The sequence below is a fragment of the Melopsittacus undulatus genome, chromosome 6 (assembly GCF_012275295.1).
Source record: "Melopsittacus undulatus isolate bMelUnd1 chromosome 6, bMelUnd1.mat.Z, whole genome shotgun sequence".
Lineage (NCBI taxonomy): Eukaryota > Metazoa > Chordata > Aves > Psittaciformes > Psittaculidae > Melopsittacus > Melopsittacus undulatus.
Window position 1 is genome coordinate 8,621,272 of NC_047532.1, and position 13,092 is coordinate 8,634,363.

General features: G+C 47.2%; 1 protein-coding gene across 1 annotated transcript in view; it reads left to right on the forward strand.

The window, feature by feature from the left end:
- The first annotated feature begins 58 nt into the window (after positions 1 to 58).
- ERICH3 (glutamate rich 3) overlaps positions 59 to 13,092 on the forward strand; it is a 36,341-nt gene continuing 23,307 nt past the window's right edge. The window contains exons 1-10 of the mRNA XM_034063507.1: positions 59 to 129; positions 3,282 to 3,375; positions 4,636 to 4,761; positions 5,382 to 5,453; positions 7,212 to 7,340; positions 7,948 to 8,076; positions 8,551 to 8,706; positions 10,137 to 10,349; positions 10,992 to 11,172; positions 12,359 to 12,545. Coding sequence (XP_033919398.1) covers positions 110 to 129; positions 3,282 to 3,375; positions 4,636 to 4,761; positions 5,382 to 5,453; positions 7,212 to 7,340; positions 7,948 to 8,076; positions 8,551 to 8,706; positions 10,137 to 10,349; positions 10,992 to 11,172; positions 12,359 to 12,545 — 1,307 coding nt within the window. The 5' untranslated portion in view covers positions 59 to 109. The remainder of the gene's footprint in view (positions 130 to 3,281; positions 3,376 to 4,635; positions 4,762 to 5,381; positions 5,454 to 7,211; positions 7,341 to 7,947; positions 8,077 to 8,550; positions 8,707 to 10,136; positions 10,350 to 10,991; positions 11,173 to 12,358; positions 12,546 to 13,092) is intronic.

The window sequence follows — 13,092 nt, forward strand, 5'->3', positions numbered from 1 at the left end:
CGCCCCGCGCAGCCGCCCCCGGCGGGGGAGCCCCGCCCCTCGTGTCCTAGCGACGGGGACGCGGCAGCTGTGGGACCCTCACCTGCCCCGAGCCGCCGGTGCCGCCGCCATGAGCGGCCCGCAGCCCGGGTGAGTGCGGCGGGACCGGGCAGGGACCGGGGCTGGGACTGGGGCTGGGGCTGAGCGCTGAGCGCTGGCTCCGGTGAGGGGGATGGCGGGGGTGCGGGGTCACCGGTGACCGCAGGGCGGGCTGTCCGTGTACTGCCGGAGCGGTGGGGCCCGGGAGCCTCGGCTGCGGCCTGCGCGGGAGCGGAGGTACCGCGGAGCCACCCTCAGGGACCGGCCGCAGCTGTGCCCCGGCTCTGGTCCGCGGGGATGAGTTCCAGAGCATCCAGAGATGGGAGTCAGGGGCACGGAGCATCCGCAGAGCTCCATCCCCGTGATACAGCCCGTTCAACGGGCGATGCTCCGCCTGAGGAAGCGGTGCTGGAGCCCGCTTGTGGCCCTGCAGCACAGCAGCAGCACAGGAGCCCTCCAGCCCCGTGCGGGGGCAGTTTCAGGACTGGAACCTGCAGCGCAAGCTGATTGTTTAAAAACGTTTGAAAATGTGCATGAAAACTTCTTCTATGATAAAGATATGAAAATACTGTCTGTGAAGAGTTATGGGAGCCTCTTTTGGGAAGAAATCCGTAGAACTCCAAACAAATCCAAGCTTGCTCTTGGGAGATAGTCCTACTGTAGTCACCACGTAAAGCACTTCTGGACACTGGATGGTGTTAATCCGGCTTTTGGGAGACACGTGTGCTGTGGCTGATGGGATTCACTGCACAGGTGTGCCAGGAGTGCTCCAGCCTGCACAGGCACAGAAGACAGCCACAGTGACAAGCTGACAAGGACCTCGCAGTGGTCTCACTCCAGCCATCCAGGGCCGATGGGCTCCTTCCTGCACATGTTCAAGCAGACACACAATGTGGTTTCAGCAGACCATGGCCTTTCCCTCCCTTAGTTGTCACCAAGTAAAACTGTACATGTGATAAGGGTCCTGTAGGCTTGGAATGAGCCAGTTGGTTATTGTTAGACTCCAAAGCCCCATCTAGATTCCAAGTTGCCTGCGGACATCAGTGTTTGGCTCAGCAGCTGTGTTCTGGAGTGGCTTCTCACAAGCACATTGGCAGTTGTTGAGGTTAATACACATGGAAGCTGGAGCTGTGAGTCCAGGAATGGTGCAGGATTTGTGCTGAAGGGTGCAGTGAAGACAGCAGCAGTCCTCTGAATGCCTGTGCTGGTGAGTGGGTGACATGATCCCATTCTCAGTGATGGAATTGAACCATCCCTTCATTATTTGGCCCGTGTTGGGCCATTCCTAGCCAGGATTCACAAAGTCCTTACCACCAGGATTTAATGCCAAGTCTCAGTTCTGCAGAAAACTACTTTTCCCACTCTGGGGACCCTGACAGAACCTTATTTGGACATGGGCTATGGCTCAGGGTGGCTGAAGAGCTCTGGACAAGCACCTGTAGGGACAAGACAAGGGCAATGGCTTTAACATGCCAGAGAGGAGATTTGAGTTCTCCAGGCTGAACAAGCCTTTCCTCCCAGGAGAGGTGCTCCAGCCCTCTGTTCACTTTTGCGGCCTACCCTGGACCCTGTCCAACAGGTCCATGTCTTTTCTGTACCAAGGACTCCAGAGCTGGATGTAGTACTCCAAGGGGGGGGGGGGGTCTCACCAGAGCAGAGGGCCAGAAGCCTCCAGAGGGATGTGGGACAAGCCCATGTGTAGTACAAACATGACTCTCTCCCAGTGTTCTTCCCAGTGGTTTAATGGATTCAAGCCCAGAACATTTCCTTGTTTCCTCCAACACCCATCTGAACTTTGAATTTAACTCAGCGTTTTTGAGAACCAGCCTGTTCATAATTCACATGAAAACAATGCATGTAAAGAGGCATCTTTAAATCTAAAGTTGCTTCATTGCTGTGCTCAGGTGGAAGCTGCATTTTAACTAGTTATATGGTCCGTGAAGTATTAGATGGAAGGCAGTAAATGAAGACGAACTGGGTTGAGTTTCTCCTTTGCCTCCATACGCAATTGACCGTGGTACCATAAGTCAATACCTGGTGCAGTTGATGTAATCTGGTTGTTTCAAATGCAAATGCAAAGAGTGGGTTAGAAATCTGACGTAGAACAGTTGCTACACACCAGTGTTTAATCAACATGTGCAACGGGGTGAGCTGGACTGTTTGTGTAACGTTTAATTTAGTGCTGGTAGGCAACCTGTGAGATTACTGTGAAGCCCCAGGCAGAATTCATGCAAATCCATGACCCCTTCTATTTAATTGTTCTTTCTTTCCTTGAGCATGCTTTTTGAATTACCCTATTGGAAGGTACATAACAGAGGTACAGTGGCATTGAGTATAAAGCCAAAGGAAATAAGAGATCAGTGTGATTAAAACCTCATGCTGGAGAGCCTGGGGCTCAGCTGAATGTGTCAGGCACCATGTATCTGGGTGCATACGTTTCACAGATGTGAATGGATTTAGAGTATCAAAAACTTGACCTCACATACTGCCACTTCTGGACACTTTAGGTCAAAACTAAGTGTTCAAGGCCAGGCTGGAACCTGCTGTGGTGGAAGGTGTCCCTGCCCATGGCAGGGGCTTAGAACTGGATGGCCTTTAAGGTCCCTTCAACGCAAACTGTTCCACAACTCCATGGTCTCTGAAGGTGCCTCCCAGCCCAAGTTATTCCTACAGATCTCCACAGGAGCCGCTGTGTCTGTCACCAGTGTGGAAGAGCAGGATGGAGCAGAGGCTGTGTGCTGGGACAGGGTGCTGGTGTGCAGGGACACTGCTCTGGTGGCGTGCAGCACACATGGGTATCCGGCAGGGCCCGTGCCAGGGAGCTGGTCTGTGCTGGTGGACTCAGACAGGAATCATGCTCCAGGACCCATGTGGCACGATGGAGACCTGCCGAGGGTCTGCTTATTGCCAGTCTTGAAGCAGACCTTTGGAGCTGGGCTCTCTGGACCCTGTGCCTCAGCAGTGGTCACTGTTTGATGCTGAGCTCCTGTATCTCATGTAGAAATGGCTTGTTTCTGATACGAAGCTTCCAGATGCATAAGATGTTGCTTTTACATAATGCAATGGGCATTTATCTGACCAAACACGGGAATTCATCAAGGCAGCATTTTATGCAGCACACTTTTGGGTAGCTCTTTATAACTTCAGCAGTTGTAATTTGGCTGTCAAGGGCTTTATATGCATCTGTATTGATTTTATTTCAGATATCTTGGAACCTACAACAGCCTTACAGACAAACACCTGGTTGGGTATTTCAACAACACCAGGATAAGACGGCATCTTCAGAGATCAGGACTGGTGAGACTGAAAAGTTTCCTTTTCTGAAAAAAAAAAAAAAAAAAGAATAGAATAAGGAAAAGCATGCTCTGTTTCTTCTACCATTGCACCAGTCAGACTACGGCTTTTTCTGTTGTTGGTTTGTTAGAGGGATGTGTTGTCAATGGTGGCAGTTTGACCAGCCAGCCAAACACATGGCATTATGCTGTGCCAGACCAAAGCCACACAGTCACACCAGGGCTGGGGCCGGGTTTGTTCAATCAAAGCATTTCCCAGTACATTCTCACCCACTGCTGGCCAGGGCAGTGGTGCACAAGGCTGTCAGGACACCGGGTCCCAGGGTCACCTGGGGTTGTGAAGGTGCTAGGGGATGGTGGTTGCACACTAGAAGTGATGTGCTAACAGTCAGTTTGGAGACCATGCTCCATAAGATATCACACTAGGCTTCCACTGCACCTTCTGCAATGCAACCTGTGTCGTGCTTATCTGTGGGAAGCTGGGAGCAGCAGCTGGCATGGACTGAAGATGCATTTAAATGCTGGAGAGCCTCCAGCTTCTGCTCAGCAAAGCAGCTTCTGTAGGTTATGACATAAAGCACTGTATCACCACATGGTTATGGTGATGTGGTGACCTTCTATTGCACATCCAGGCAGAAGAAGGTATTTCATAGAGAGGTTTGGATAAATTCAGAATATTTTTATGGCTTTGCTCCATATTTCTTTCTGCTTGTTGGAGTTTGCTTCTGCAACATCTTTCCATTTGCAGATATGCAGAATCATCTTGATTCCCTCAGGTTTGTTACACTGTGGAATCAATCTAAGCACCTTTGCCTCTATTAGTTATTTAAAGAGCTTCAGTTTTATTTTCCAAATGTGCTTAATGGAAAGCTGAAGGGCTTGGTAAAGTTGAACCATTTCTAACAATAGTTGTGCAGTCCTGGGTGTGACTGTTCGACACAGGCAGTGCAACCCCTGTACAGCAGGAAGACAAGCACTCAGTTCTCCTCCACTGACTTGGGCAATGGCCCATGAAGAGTAAGGCTGAGCCCTCTACTGCTAGGAAATGTGCCTGCTGCTGCTGCTCTCTTCATGTGCCTGCTGAGGTCCATGGGGTGGGGGAAAGCCCAGCTCAGTGCTGGGAGGTGAGGTCCAGCCCTCTGCAGAAGCAGAGGTGGTGTCTATCTGGGAAGCAAAAGCTGTCTTTATGGGGAGCTGCACTGTGTCAGAGACATGCTTTATTCTATCCTCTGCCTTTTAGTTACATTATATTTGTTTGTGGCAGATCTCAAAGAGTGGAAGAATAATACCCGAGAAGGAATACCGGCTAAATGCTCTGAGGAGGGATCACCAGAGATACGTACAGGAGTGCCTGGCTCGCGCCATATTTCACAAGGTCCTTGACATAGAGGTCTGTGTTTGCAGGGATGTGTCAGCCTCCACCTGCTTCACAGCTGACAGACAGTGGCTGTTAACTCATACTGGACTGTTTGCCATAGCTGGGTCCTCATGCTCCCCTGAGTGGTTCTTTCCTGCTGGTAATAAGGACAGTCTTTGTGCTTGATGTCCCCCACATGAAACCTTCACTGGCCTGTAACTATTAAACCATAGTGACACTAGATCATACACTGTCCTGGCTCACTTAGTGTTGGTTGACAGTCATCACATTATGGGATGATATTCACAGGGATTGTTCACTTAAGAAATTGTAGTAAAAATAAAATAGTTGGATAAGAGTTATCCTGGATAAGACATATTTTAGCCACATACAAAATTCAGCATGTTCCTCTTATGTGTCAAGAATGGAGCTGGTCCCTACAACTTTACAAATGTTCAGTTGTTCCCTTGCCAATGTTAATATACCCAGGTGGAATGTAAATGCACTGAATCAGTAGTAGTTTTATAGGAGGGCTCAATGAGGGTGATGACCAGGGAGCATGCAAGTGATAAGCAGGACAGAAGCAAATGTTTCTACCTTAATTTTCATCTCATAATACCCATTAATGACATTTCTCTCTCTTACATTGATAGCGCCATCGTCAGCGGGAAATAAAGCAGCAGCTTGAAAGTTCTCTGAAGAAGGAGAGGGTGCAGAAGGTCAAGGTAAGGCTTGAGTGCTTCTGAGTGCTTCTGGGACATGGTGCTCTTGTCCTGTGGTAAATAACAGCCTCGAGTCAGGCCAGAGATTCACTGCACCAAGTGTTCTATCCCTGATGTGAGTGGAATAAGTGCAAGAACTGGGCAGGTAGAGGATGATCCTTCCTCTACCCAGCAGTTCAGGAACTTCTCTTCTTGCACCTAATTCTTTTTGAATCTACTTATTATTTGGTTCTGCAGTGTTCTTGGCTGTGGCATTTAGCAAGGAGTTGTATGAAATGGTACTCCCTTGCCTTTGTGCACAATTATTAGTGTATCTGCTGTCTGACAGTTCTGGTTAATGCTTCGTTCTCATTACGAATAAAGTTAACAACTGTTCTCCTTTTCCAAGGCATGTGTGGTTTCACATACCTTTTTCATACTCCTTCTCAGTTTTCCAAGCTGAAGACCCTCAGTCTGTTGAATCTTTCATACATGAGCCTTTCAGGCCTCTCATTACTGTGTCACTTTTTACCTTTTCTAGTTCTACTGTTTCTGTTTTGAAATGGGGAACCAGATCACAATGAATAATTCAAGACATGTGTCGCAGTTCTTGTAATTCTAGACACAATGAGCACCGAGCTCACGTTTTCAGTCCTTTGCCTCTCAACATGATATTTAGCAGAACCTGCATGTGAATAAAGAAAAATGGCTTCAGAAGTCTTCACTTTGATGTCATGTAGGTAGGGCTTGATTCTGTAGTTGGTAGAGGCAGGGAAATCCCACAGAGGTCAATGGCTCTTTTCCCAGGTGACTGTATGAGTCACTTGGACTCATACGGGAATATTTGTTCTCATCTTGGCTGAAATACACACAACACCTTATTTTTCTATCAGGAGCCTGCATACATTGAGAAGAACACATGGAGAACGGAGATGCTGCTATGAGCACTTGAAAAACCAATGTCAAATCCTCTTAATTTTAAATAATACATTTCTGAGCAATTAATCAGGTAAAGAAAGGAAGAGATTTTAATGAAAGCCACTGGTGACTGGGGTAACTGCAAAAGCACTTTGCTGGTAGAGAGGCACTGCTGCTGGTAGAGAGGCACTGCAGTGGAGGCAGCAATCAAGGCACCCTGCCAAGGGATGCTGGACTTGGATAACTTGGGAACATAAACCAAAATGTCCTTCACTAAGAAGTGTAAGGGAGATACCTGCAGATCCGTGGTCTGTGTCTTTGCTGTGATGCCACACTGGGAGCAGGAACCTGGCTGGAATTAGCTGTGTAACTTAATTCTCATCTCATACATTCAGTGAATTGGACTGAGTAGCTCATCTAAAATGAAAGGAGGAAAGCGGGTGGCTGAGCAGGGGAGGACAGACAGAACTATCTGTTTCCAGAAGGGCAGTCAGCCCAGTGTGGAGCTTTTGAGGAGAAAATGTAGGAAGGCACAAGAGCCAGAGCAAGGTAGTGGCAGGTGCACTCGCATTGAAGAGACCTTCACCCAAACCAAGAATTCAGAGATATAGAGAAACAGGCAGATGACTTGAGCCTGGGGGGATCAGCAGGTGGAGAGGGCTACAGGGAAATGAATCAGAGGTGGGAGCAATTCTTCTCCTTTGTCTCTCTCTTATTCTCTCCATGATTTCCTTTCCCTCCTTAAGCATCAGATCCAGACAAGCTGATCTCACAGCTCTCCATTGAAGGACAGAGAGAAGACAGGCTCAGACACTGCTGTTAGTGTATGTAGTACCTCAGAGATGTAAATTTCTGTTCTTTTAGATGGAGCAGTTCAGAAGATCAGTAGATGGTGCCAACCCTATGCACTTCCCGCATCCACCACTTGCTCCAAGGTATCATTATGGGCTCCATCCTTTTTTGGTTGAAGAATCAGCTGGTCACTCACAACTGGTAAGTCTTCCCACTGATCCATGTGCTATAGGTACACACAGTTGGAAGTGTGCAGGTATACCTGGGGCATCTGTGCTTCTAGAGCACTGACTGCCCTGGTTGTTCCAGATTAGGGCCTCGTTCTTCACCACTTGAGGCTGATTCCTCTCTGCAAGATTGTGCCATTAAAGAGGAATCTCAAGAAGCTGATGTTGCAGGAATGGCACATCAGAACCATGGAAAAAAACAGCTTTGCTTTGTGATAAATCGGCTTTAACCTTTCCCTTATTTCTTCTTTGCCACCCTAGGTCAGGCCAGTGTCAGTATTTCAGGTGTTGTCAATGAATGCTGGGCTGTGGGGAAGTTTACACATGATATAAGATCCTGAAAGCAATGGGGGTCTTTCAGAAAGCAGAGATGAAGGGGTGAAGTAAGACTAAAGCTCACTCCAAAGCAAGGCCGTGCTTTGGAGCTCTGGCTCAGAAGCCTCTTGCTGACTGTTAACAGGCAGTGAAGGAATGTTGATATACCCTTGAAATATAATGATGCTGAAGTCTAAGGTGAAAGGTGAAAGACATCATAGTTCAGTTTTAACCGGTTCTCTTTTCAATAATGATAATTGGTGCAGAATGAAGAGAGGTTTTCAGTCCTGGCTGACCTTCCCCTCTCCACGCAGAGGGCACCTGGATACTGTGATTACAGTGGTGGACATCCTCCTCCTCATCACCAGCCCAAGGAGCCTGACTTTTCTAGGGTGGTGAGTTAACTGAGCCAAACAGCATTTCAGTTATAGCATTTGAACGTTGTATTCTGAAGGGGATACAAGGAAGAGATGAAATAAAAAAGCCAGAAAAATGCTGAACATTGGACAAACCCAGGCATGCTTGAGTCATGTATTCTGTCAGTGTCCATGTTCTGAAGTCACTGAGACAGGCACACCACTACAGCTTCTGTGAGTTCATTCTGTTTGCGTCAGGGCTGCACTGCGAAGAGCCAGTAGCAAACCCTGTATTTATGGCCAAGAGTTAATTTGGATGCTGCAGTTTTTGGATGCTCAGAGATTCCTGAAGGGGTCTGGCTCTTTGGGGACAGCCTAGAAAAGGTCTGTTCCTGAAGGTACTTGAGAGTCACTCATCCCTTCCCAAGATCTTGATTGGTGCTTTCTTTGTTTTCCCTCTCAGCTGCTGCTCTGCACTGAGGTTTCACGGCTGTTTCCTTTTTCCTTTTCCAGACTTCCTGGCGACCCAACACAGCTCCAGGGAACATGCAGCACCCCCCTTGCCTCCAGCCGCTTCGCAGCAGTGCTGCAGAGGGGTCTCTACCAAAGACTTCAGGTTCTAGCCACAGGTGCCACGTGCTGAAATGTGTCAAGCAGTTTGTCATCAGGGTGAGGCCACATTTCATTCTGAAAATGACCTAATGCTGGGGACAACTTTATAATACTGCTTTGGTGCTGCAGTTCTGCTGCCAGCAGCATGCCTTCCCAATGGCAGTCGGCTTTCATATAAATCCTCCTTTTTAACCTTCCCTTAGTCTTCATGGCATTGTCTTACTGGCCTAATGCCCAGTGCTTGATCACAGTGAGGAAAAATGTGGTGACTTCTTATCTTCTTGTAGCATAAAATCTCTCTGCATGCAGAATTTTCTCCCTCTACATAGGCTTTCTGTTGCTTAGAGAGGGAGGCACCTGATTAACACCAGTGACTCAGGAATATTTTCACACAGTCCTACAAGTTTTCATCATCATCTACAGCTGCAAAGTAGGAAAAAGTCCTTTCTTTTTTTGCCATTCCTCCTCCTAAGGAAACGGGTGGGTCCAGCAAATGAGAGCTTGGTGGAGTAGCCAGATGTGATCTCGATGTGCACACAGCTACTTTCAGCTGAGATTTTGCCCTGTCTTCTGTTCTAGAAAAACATTCTGTAGTTGGCTTTGTGTTAGGGATTCTGTGGGACTGGAGGGTTTTGGAAGGGGCCTGTGACCTGGAGCCACTGACTGGCAGACACTGTATGGATAGCTCCTTTCTGCTGTGCATTTGCTCCATATTGTGATGATCATGATTCTTTCTCCAAGAATTTGCTGTCACTCTGTCTGTGGACTCAAATTATGGGTGATTTAAACAGCTTCATTAGTGCCCACTAGTGACAGGACTGCTGAGTCAATCACAGATTATGAAGGCAGTGCAGAGCTCAAATATGGAGCATGCAACACTTGCACTGGAGATGTCTTGCCTTTCAGGTCCTCTGCATTTTGCCCTGAAGGAGGATTAAACCTCCACCACAAATGGGAAAGGGGCATTTTGAACCACATCTTGTACAATTGATGCCAGATGATGTTGCTGGAAGATTCTGTCTGCCTTGGAGTTTGGGTGCTGAGAGAGCACTGCAGTGCTGTGGAGTTATGCAGTCTTCTGCCTACTTGTGGGCAGGACTCTGAATGGTTACAAGCAGTACATGGTTTACGATGTTATATATATCTCATCATAGGATGATGTTATATATATATATGTATAAAATCATAGACTAGTTTGAGTTGGAAAGGACCTTCAAAGGTCATCTAGTACAACCCCCCTACAATAAGCAGGGACATCTTCAATTAGATATATATCATATATATGAGGGTGACATTTTCAAGCCATCTGCCTGTCACCTTGCTAGTTAGAATGAAGGGGTTTAGCCCAGAAATGTTTCCATGAACATGCAGGCACCAAGTGAAAGAATTGTTCTAGAAGAATGTGTGTTACTAAATGTAAAGAGCACTCTGAGCATGGGTTGTGATCTGTGCTTGGTACCTATTTAATCTGGGTAAACACTTTGCAGCAGGAGAGGAGTGGCTCAAGAGTTCTGAATTCAGTGAAGTGTGTGACTGGTGTATCCCCATATCAACTCCCTGCCATCAACAACTATGTGATGCCAGTGCCACCTCCTCGCTTGCAAAAAAAGAGCCTAAATGCAGAGAGGAATGGGATGCCCAGAGGGAGACAATTTCATCTTGCCACTGCACCCAGTGATGCAGAGCAACCTCCAAAGAAGGTAAGCTATGTCCGACTGCTTTTCTGTTAATGTAGAGGCATATTAATTTCCTCGTTGGTGTAATTGCCCAGTGCTGAAAGATGTGTGTAACTAGTTTGCATAAATATTCACTGAATTTTTGAAAGGAAGAGTATTTATAGCTATTAAAATACCTAACTGCCACCCATCTCCCTGTACTAAAACATCTGGTGTTTTCATCAGTGGAGGGGTAAAACGGTGCTTGAACAAAAACTCTTACTTAACCCTTCCATTTTAGTCAATCTGCTTCTGCTCTGACCGTATCTGGTACCAGAACTTCAGAGGGATATAGGAAATGCCTTCCATGTATGAAAACTCCATCTGTTACACTATATCTCCACACAGTGTTGATACCTGTAAAGGCAACTGTTAGGAACCCAGGACTGGGAGGGACGATGTGGGTCATTAAACGTGGTCCTGACATTTTGGGCAATTCACTGCAGTGGATTTTCAGTTCAAAACATTTCCCTGCCCTTCAGCACATTACAAACCACTTTCCAGTTGAAGCAGCTCAAGGCCTGTGCTGCAGATGGGAAGCCTCCCTTCTATGTGGCACGTACTCCTCTGTGCTCACCTGTGTCAGAGCTGGAGACTGATGCACTCTCTGTGTCCTTCCCACTGCAGCCCGCTGGAGGGTTCTCCAGGTCCCCGCTCCGCAGCAACGCCTGCGTTACCATGATCTTCCTGGGAAAAATTGTGAATTTATCTCATGATGATGCTGATTGCAGGGATGAAATCAAAGTCTATCAGCAGCATTGTGGAGGAGAGAACCTCTGTGTCTACAAAGGCAGGCTGATGGCAGGAGGTAAGGATGGGCAATCAGACTGCTCGTATTGATGCTGGCAACATCCTTTTTTGGGGACTAGAATATTGATGTGGTATCAAACTGATTTCAGCTGAGCTCAGTTGAGATCTGTGCTTCTAGGGGTTTTTGTACAATCTGCCTTCACACTACATCTGGATCTACTGTTTCATGATTGAAACTGAGGTTACTGTTTCAGATTCCGGTGGAAGGAATTTAGAGAACTGGTTTAAAATGCTCTAGCTTAGAATGATTTTGTATAAAGATGTATTGTTAATAAAGTAATTGTAGCATTGAACTGTCCTTAAAGAGGGGTTATATGTTTCTAACTTACTATAATACACCCATGGATGTTGCTTATTATTCCACAAATAAAAGTACTTAGTGGGAGCCCAATTCCCATCTCTTCTATGTGAGTTCCCTCACACCAGTAGAAGGTGAATTGTGTTCTGGGAGACTGGAAAGAGGAAATGGCTGGGAGATTTTCAGTTATACAGAAGAGTGATTCCACAGGCTGTACCCCCTCATTCCAGCTACAGAACCCTCTGAGTTTGTGTTTGCACTTTCACTGGGTGTGGAAGACAGTGCACAGACAGGGCACCTCTGCTATGGAGACAGGAGAGAGAGCTAGTGGGAAGGGTCCCTGGCCATGGCAGGGGGCTGATGATGAACTTTAAGGTCCCTTCCAACCCAAACCATTCCATGAGTTTATGGTTCTTTGAGGCCTGAACAATCTGTGCACAGCGTGCACCCTCCTAAGTGAAGAGATCACTTTTTTGAGGTGAGAGCTCTGGTGTCTGTTCCACTGTAACAGTGAGTGGCCAAGCTGGGGATGTATTTGCTTGCCCCAGCTGTGTCCAGTTTGGTTCTCTGGGTTAGAAAGAGACAAGGCTGTTGTGTAAGGAGGAAGCAGAGTTTTACCAACTACTTAATGCAGCTGAGAACAGTGTACCTGACCTTAGAGGGCTGGGTACTTTAGTGGTGGTGCAGAAGGGATACAACCATTGTCGTGCTAACAGTATGATAGAATCCCAGACTGGTTTGTGTTGGAAGGGACCTTAAAGCTCCTCCAGCTCCAACCCCTGCCACGGGCAGGGACCCCTTCCACTAGAGCAGCTTCCTCCAAACTCTGTCCAAGTAAGTCCAGTATAGCACAACCTTTTTCTCTGAACCTTTTCTATGATTACAGAGACCTTTCAATTCATCTCAAAGAGGCACCGTGGTTTCCCATTCAGCCTCACCTTTTTTCTCAATGGGATACAAGTGGACAGGTTGAGCTGCTGCTGTGAGTACAAGCATCAGAAACGTTCCAGGCTGGGAGGCAGACATGGGTCCTTTGCGATTCTCCACGTGGAGGGGGCATCTCCTTGCTACAGGTATGGAGATGAATGCACTTTGCTCACAAAGACTCAGCAGCCCAGTTTTTAGAGAGTTTATCACTTATTTCCTCTGGCTTTTTTCCATCTGGCACCTCAGAGCTCTGTAGAACTTGTCTCTTTCTCAGTGCTCCTTGAAAGCACAGTGGAGCTTATCCCTCAGAGTCTCACAGCCCAGGATGCCATCAAAGCCAGCTGCCTCTGTGCAGTCACCCTGTAGAGCAGCAGAGCAGTGGGCAGGGGCTGCACTGGGTCTATCAGCTTGCACAGCCTCAAGCCTTGTCTGTTGTGCCATATTATTTTTTACTCCAGTCCAACACTGAACATGATTTGTGTAAATGTATTACTTAGTATGTTCAAAGCAGTGAAAACAACCTGAGTTCAAATGGATGTGGTGGCTCCAGAGCTCAGGAAATGCCCAAATCTCTGTTTCTGTCTGATTTCTGGAAAGATTTGAGGTGAATTTTCTGAATTAATGTAGTATCCAGAAATTGGATAATTTCTTCCTGAGTTGCCCCCATTTCTTGTCCCACCTCCCCTCTTAGTG